At 37.7% G+C, this 8,075-nt stretch overlaps 1 protein-coding gene across 1 annotated transcript; it reads right to left on the bottom strand.

Annotated features, from left to right (window-relative positions):
* Positions 1-379: 379 nt before the first annotated feature.
* Positions 380-7,789, bottom strand: LOC112983565 (uncharacterized). Its single transcript, XM_026100758.2, has 5 exons — positions 7,632-7,789; positions 4,999-6,948; positions 3,917-4,042; positions 1,809-1,934; positions 380-642 (listed from the first exon to the last, which is right to left on the bottom strand). Exons 1-5 carry the CDS (start codon positions 7,777-7,779, stop codon positions 605-607), a joined length of 2,388 nt encoding a protein of 795 aa, XP_025956543.2. The 5' UTR covers positions 7,780-7,789; the 3' UTR covers positions 380-604.
* Between the last annotated feature and the right edge of the window lie 286 nt (positions 7,790-8,075).

Below are 8,075 nucleotides of genomic sequence, written 5' to 3'. Positions count from 1 at the left end.
CACAGAAAAGGGGAGGGGAAGCACAACATCTATTCAATGCTACTTTTTATAGTCCTCAATCATGCATTTAAAAATAACTTAAGAGCTGAGGAACTGCCTTGATATTGTAAGTCAGAACTTGACACAGCTTTGAGTATTTTCCATTATACTTCTACAGAAAGAACTTTACAAAAAAATCTCATTGATGGAAGAGAATCTTGTCCTCATGACTCCACCATACAGGCAAGCTGACTATGAGATGAGATGAACTGACAGGCATCATAGTCCTGTAGAGCTTAACAGCAGCAGCAAGCTGGTATGCAATAGCAGCATTGCTACACATACATCCCTATCAGAAACTTTCTTGCTCCCATGTATAGATGGAATACAAATCTCAGAGTGCAATTCTATTACATTTATTTAAATAGTGGGGGTGCTATTCACAAAAGGTGGCTTAGTGTTAAGTACTTAATTCCATTTTTTAATAGTGTCCTCAGTCTTTACAGTGTCACTTCTTACCTTTTAGGAGTGCACAGCAACTTACAAACTATACAAAAGAATTAATTTATGGATTTACAGAAACTTCAGATACAATTGCATTTCCCCTCCTACCCCATATTTGCAGTTATCTTCTCTTATAGAGCGATCTTCTTGTTCCACGCCCTTAAAGAAAATAAATAAATCAATCAAGATCAAGTTATGCACTCTGCTTCCCTTGTGTTGGTTTGCTTCCAAAGGAAGATTAGATATCAGTAACTGGCTTTTCTTATTGCAGGAGAGGACACTGGTGGTTGAGATTAGAACTATGTACTAAACTTCCCAGAAAGGATGAACTCTGAAGGGAGGATGCTGAACCAGTATAACAGAGCAACAGGAGTTCTGCATTGAACAAGCATATTTTCAGTGTGCTCTGTAACTACACTGAAGTTTATGGAGGCATCCAAGACACTGACTAGTTCTGGGGAAAATATAGCAGATAATTGCATAATTACAAACTATCCCAGCTACTTTTACTAAAGGAGATGAGCAATTAAAAGGTATAACACTGACATTTAAATAATCAGACTTGAAGACTGACAACAATTTAGACTAATAGGACACTTCAATCATTTTAAGTTGTTTCAGACTCTAGTCTGTAGGACTCCTCTGGTTAATGTTGTGTTCACTGAGAGAAAAGGAGCCTCTTTTCCTTGTGTTATTTCCTCATTGGATATTCTAGTTGGCTTTAGTATGCCAAATTGATCTTTAAGTAACTTCTTATGCTTACTGATCCTTTTTGATTTTTTAGCCATTTTATAATCTCCCACAGAAGTACTAAAAGCTTATTTATTATTGAACCTACTTAGTCAATGTGATTTGCCCCTCCAATGTTCCTCACCTTCCTCTAAAGTAGCAACAAGGTCCTACTCTATAAAAGTTTAAGTTTTTTAGAACTATCTATATGCATTTGTGATGCATCGTATTGCAATATTTTGGCCAAGACAGTCCTATAGTTTAGGAAAAGGCATACATTGCAAGAAGTGACCCAGGACCCAACATTTAAGTAGTAAAACAATCTGGAAAGCAACTAGACCAAAACAGTGGGTTTTGTGTGTGAGGTTTTTTTTTTTTTTTTTTTTTTTTATAAAGAATGTAACCTATTCAATGCTACAATATTCATAGCAAAGTGAGTGAGTGTTCAAAGTTTAACTTATTTCCTTTCCTTATCCTGTTTGCATATGCTGTCATTTCACAGATGATCCAATACCCTCACAAATCACAAGCTGAGCAACATTATTCCTTGGGATGATAACAGAATGTTTGAGTTGTTTTTGTAGCAATATACCCACCTTTGCATACATTACTTTTAGGCATCTCCCACACTTCCACTTCTTCCACCTCGCATCTTGTGTCTCTGCGTTTGGAAGGGGGCTTGCCTATTCTTTTCTTCTTTGGCTTAACCAAAGGCAGGCAACCTAAATAGCCAGATATAGCTGGTGTTATTTCTATAAATCAATAAAGCAAATTTAAGCTTGATTTTCCCCTATTGCTCTCAAGAAATAGGGTTTTTCCCTTCCCTGTATACTGCTTTGTACCCATTTTAGCAGCAGCTAAAACTGACACTATCTGCCAAGCAAGAATTTTATGTCTGCAATATTTAATGACTATGTAATCATGACACTGGCTGCATCATGTTTTGGGATAACTTCTATAGATATTAATGTGGCAGAAGTAGAACCCAGTGAGGGCTGACCAATTCTGCTCTAGTTCACCATTCAAGTGACCCAATTCACCTATTGTCTTAATAGATCTGAAGTGGCAAGTCATATTTTAAGTCATGCACTGCAAGTGTCCAGTTCTAGAAGTCAAATTTAGCATGTTATATCATTGCTAAAACAACATATTTTGTTTAGCCAGGACCCCATTACTTGCAGGGCACTTAAATTTAAGTTAACTTTGAAGAAACCACAGTCCTAAGATAAGCCAGGTTTTATAAAGATAATATTTAGTGCTTCTGAATCTCAGGAAGAAAGATTCATTGGCATGGACACACCATTCGGAAGAAACTGGTTCCCACTTATCTAATACTGAATGTGATAGCTTACTCTGACTAGGCTGGGGAAGGAGAAAGGAAGAAATAATGCACAGCCCAAGCACCCTCAGTCTGCTCTACCATCTGTGACTTAAGAGAATGCAGGGGCCATGTTCAAAGTTAAAAATAAAGATTATTTTACAAGTATTTTATTTTTATGAATTGCTGTAAGGAACTACTGAAAATTCTGCTGAAATAAAGAGTTTACAACTTTGACAGGGCAGACCAGCTTAAAAGCATTTTGATGAAGTCTGTATCAAGTTATAATACAGAAGGACATGAACCCTCCCATGCAGGAGACAAACCCCAAACCCTTACTTCCTCAAGCAGGAAAGCAATGCAGAGAAATCAACACTGAAGAATGTTCTGCTAGGCAGTTGATGCAGGGAACCTGATGTACAATATCAATGAACTAAAGCCAACAAGGAAGATAAATAAGTTAATCTATTCTGAAGATAACTTCATACTCAGTTAATTGATAGACTGGTCATGTAATACTTGAAAGCATGTGACCAGAGACAATAGCAATATTCAGAATAGGGCAAATGCTAGAGTTGCTCTAACAGCACTCAAGCTGAGAAATGCCTTGAGCATCTAGAAAGATCTGAACTTCAAGTAGATCTTAATTACAAAGAAAAACATTCTACTTTGGGAAGAAAGAAACTATATAACCTTTTGCTTTCACAGAATAATTTTGACTTCTTTCCCTTAACCATATCAGGTAATGAATAATCTGAAGATAATCTGGCAGGCACCAAGCCATAAACTTAGGAATCTTTAGAGTGATTAGACATCAATTAGCATGCCCACATACATTAAAACACACAAACTTGGATTTGTCAGTTCAAGACATCAAAACAATACTGATCTCAGAACAGAAATATTTGTGCTCAGACTTCCTTTAGAAGTAGCAGGGCAACTGTTGGTCCATGTTAGTTTCTCTTAACATTAGCCTATGTAGCTATCACAGATGAGTTGCTGTATGTTGTACTCATCAGGGTTTGGCAGTACTGCTGTGCACACCCTTAAAAAAAGCATTAGCTGGGTAACGAATTAATACTACAGTTTATGCAATAGAAGCTTTGCACAATTAAAGTCTTGGCCGTATCAAGATTTTCCCATAGTATCTTTAAAGGCAAACAGCTGCAGTACATCTTTATTCGCATGTTTGAGTTCAAGGAGGATGTGAAACATCCTGAGAAGTACTGGACTGACAGGCAATTTCATCAATACCAGTGCAATAAGAATTAGTTTTATTGCCTTCAAATATTATTACATTGCAAGCTGTGGTATTTTGCTTTTTGAATATTTTTTGATTATTCAAAAAATGCAAGAACAAAAACACACCAAGGAAAGAAGTTGTACCTTGTTCTTTGCTCTTGGCTGGAGGCGAGAGACTACTATGTATTCTGCTGGTAAGTTTGGGTTTAGCACCACTTCTAATCCAGAACTCTTCAGCTGGTATCACCATGTTTTCCCTTAACAGCCTTCCTAATTAAGAAGAGTTGATTTCAGGTCAGTAGCTAGTTTTGCTAATGTTAATATACTATTTGATCCACAATACAAGGCTAAATACAAAGGCAATCACTGAATCTAATTTAAGTCTGTTAAAAACCAAGAACCTAACTTTCTAGAGTCCCCACTTCACAAAGATTACCAGCAGCTTTGTACAAAGTCTTGAGATTTAAAGCAAGTAAGTTTAACACTAACCATGTTATTTGAATTAGATCAGCCTGTTTTAGATGGCTTTCACAATACAAGACAGTATGAGAAGCACAGCCACAAGTGCCCTAATAACCAGTTTTGAACCTTGACTATACTTCTGTTTATTCTCACTTTAGATAGACCCAACTTCAAATAATACCCACCTTTTATTAAATGGAATGTTCTTTTCCAGACCAGATTTAATACAATTTCACACTGATTTTTTATGAAAGTATAGCAAAACTTTTTGCTAACAGTGGAGCAGCAGTAACCAAGATAAAAAATAATGGTTTGACACTCTGGCCATAGAGAACATAAGCTATACAAGGTGCGGCCATCAGGTTACAGGGAAATGAGCCCTATTTAACCCACCTAACACAGATGTGGGAGAGGACACTCAGAATGTTTGTATAGATGTAAGTGATCAGTGTCCAAGATATTAAACAACAGTAAACAAGTGTAGTTCAAGCAACTTTAAGCTTATCAATTTTTGTATCAGTTGACATTAGCTTGATATTAAAATCTGTGCTTTAATTCTCTGCTGGTTGCAAAAATGCATAACCTTCATACAACAAGCAACCTGCAGCAAACCCCTTCTGCCTCAAAAGAAGTTCTTAAGTACTTCTTGCTCTAAGCCAAATGTGAAGCTACATTCTTTGATCACTGCAATTTGGAGTTACAGTTAGGAGTTCCTTGTGTTTTCTAACTATTAGCCAGCACCTTTTCCTCAGTGATTAGCTTACCTCCCAAAAACTTCTGCAGTGTTCTTTTATGTTCAACTCCCTCTGTTTTTGCTGTAGGCCTCTTTCTTCCATAATACCCATAGTCACTGTATACAACTTCATCCTGTTCCTTCCCCTTTGGCTTGTAAACTAGACCAATGTTTTCACCAAGCCCACTCCTAGTTTTTATTTTCTCTTGAGCAGGCCAGCTAATTAGTTGAGCTGGTATCACATTTTTAGGTGGTTTCCACAGCACCTTCTGGCCAACTTGTCGGTAGAAGCTTCCTTTATTAGGCATCAAGATTCCATATGGAGTAGTTTCTTGAAAGAAATATTCAATTTCATCCACATCATCATCATCCTCTTCCTCATCTTCTTCATCCTCTCCATCTTCATCCTCCTCTTCTCCTCTCACAGAGTATTCTTCTGAGTCCTCAGCTTCTGACAAACTCTTAGCAGCTTTTTTCTTGAGAGAATAGATTTTTTTCCAGCTAGAAGACCTAGGAAGTGCTCCCAGCTTTCTACCTTTACCAGAAGCCTCTTTAATCTTCATGGTTGAAGGTTTTTTGACATCTGGGCAATCAAAACTGTTGATCTGCTCCTTTCCTACCACTTCATCTTCGTTAAGGGACCCACCACTTTTAATTTTCTCTTTCTCCAAGCCCTCTGTACTTTTCTGGAAAGTATACGTGCTTTTCTGAAGCACATAGTCAGGGACAAAATAAGACACCGGGGCATTATCAAGTGATGAACCTTCCTCTCTAGAGGACATTTCCTCAGAAGACAGACTGAGGACACTTTGACGTTTCCGTTGTGGCAAACACACATCGTAGTTGTAGTTTGTGTCCATATTGTCCAAACAAGCCACCCAGCTGTTAGAAGGAACATACTTCTCAACTGACTCATCACACCAAATACTTTTATCAGTTTCATTGGTTGCACTGTGGCTTAGATTCAGCTTTTTCTGCTGTAAACTCAAGTCACTCATTACCTCCATACTAGATGGAAGTAGTCCTGCTTGTTGAATAAGGCTGGACTCTTCTTCAGAAGTTTTTGAGCCTGTAGTTCTTTTAGAGCTAGAAGACTTCTTGGCTACTAGCACATCCTGTCTTGTCACTGGTTGATCAATGCTAACAGATCTGGCCAACTCTGTTATTTGCACTGCCATGGCTTCACCTGGGGGGGATTTTGCCCTTTGACTTGTAGTCACCTGCTTTTCTGCATCCAGCTTCACCTCATTATTTTGGACCTCTTTTTCTTGCATAGCATCAACACTCTGTTTTGAGGGCAGAACAGCTTTTCTCTCCTCTATATAAGTTCCTGGCACCAATTTCTCCCCTTCATGAGGGCCATATATCATTCCTTCACATGAACTAACAGAAAATAAGTCACGCTGCACTATATTCTCCGGGACTGGTTTACCACTTGCCACATCATACAAAGGAATAGTTTCTTTAAAGGACTTCCATAACTGAATTGCTGGAGAGCCATTTCCATATTCTATTCTCACTTCTTCCTTCTCAAAGGCATAGCTTCCAGAAGGAAGGTTTCTATACTGCGTAGAGCTGGAAGGGTTCTGATTATGAAACTCTCTATCTACCACAATGGAAGATCCAGATGAATCCTGTTTCTCTGAAGTACTTTCAGTCTCTGTACCTATACCAGAAGAAACACAGGCCATATTTCCTGCATCACAACCTTTCGTTTCTATATGGGTATCTTGATGCTTTTTTGGCTTGTTTTCAGGCTGTCTAGGATCAGTCTGTGTTTCCTTTGTCTCTGTCTTTTTCCCAGGGGTACTATAGTGTCTAAATCGTGTTGCATGATAAAACATAGGGGAAGGTGGGGGAGCATTAAAATAAGGCCTTCTGTTAATTCTTGCGTGCATTGGATGCTGTGGAACAAAAAATCCAGGGTACTCATGGAGTGCAACAGAATAAAATGGAAAATATGGATTTCCACTTCGGAAGCCTAGACAATAGGGTTAAAAAGAAAGACAAATGTATCTTCTTTCCAAAATAAATTGTTCTGATTAATAACTGCTTGCATACCTAAGCACCTCTAGAAGATCTGACCCTTTAAGTAATACACTTCAACCATCAACACTTGAAAGCAAGTCTTGTACAGAAACCCCAGACAGGGCTCCTTCTTATGGAGCAGCTTATCTAGGCAGCTGCACTTTGTAATCAGTTTGATTTTGTCCCTGGACTATGCACTGATCAGCTTTCCGTATTTTCTGCAATTTTACCCACTAAGCCATAGTATTTTCTTTAAACAGACAGCTCCAGTTACAGGTAGCAATTAGCTTATGTATACTATTTACATTATATATTTACCAATACTGTTTGCATGATTTATATTTACACATACACATATAGCATGTGTGTACATTTATAAAGCTCATTTACACACACATATTCATTCTTAGGCATATTCTAGAGCCCTATAAAGTTACTTAGTATTTTGTTTAGCTTCCATTCTGCAGAAACAGATACCTTCCAATAATGCTACACAGTTAACTAACACTTCAAAAATTGGATCTTTGAAGACTAAGAGATTATATTAATTCCACTCTAAACTCTCAAGAAACTTCTAAACACACAAGTACTAATTTACTAAGCATAACTACTGCAGATGGCTTTCATTTACCTTACCTGGTGCTGGTACACAGTATGGATTATATGCATGACTGAGGTACCATGGATTTGGAAAAGGCTGTTGTGCTGTTGGCTGGGCATAAAAAAAGGGTCTTGGGTGGTTTGTGGAATATGATCCACTTTCTGAAGCTGAGGCGGTGTTCATTTTTTTTTTTTAAACACTGAAAAAGATAAGTCATAAGGATTAACCACTTCAACATATTCTGTGTGACTTGACAATTTCATACCCTGTCAGAATTCAACAGGTATTTCTCCCCCTAACCTCACCTCTAGCCCAATGAAACCAAACATTTCACAGAAAAAAAAAAAGACTACCCTCTAAATAAAACATACAAAACCAATACTACTATTAAGTCAAAGATTTTTTTAATTCTCCTTTACCAAGCAAGCTTTTATGTTCAACTCTCAGTACTTCAATCCAACCTTCTTCAGGCTTCTCCA

This window comes from Dromaius novaehollandiae, chromosome 2 (genome assembly GCF_036370855.1).
Source record: "Dromaius novaehollandiae isolate bDroNov1 chromosome 2, bDroNov1.hap1, whole genome shotgun sequence".
Lineage (NCBI taxonomy): Eukaryota > Metazoa > Chordata > Aves > Casuariiformes > Dromaiidae > Dromaius > Dromaius novaehollandiae.
This window is presented reverse-complemented; position numbering and strand designations above follow the sequence as displayed.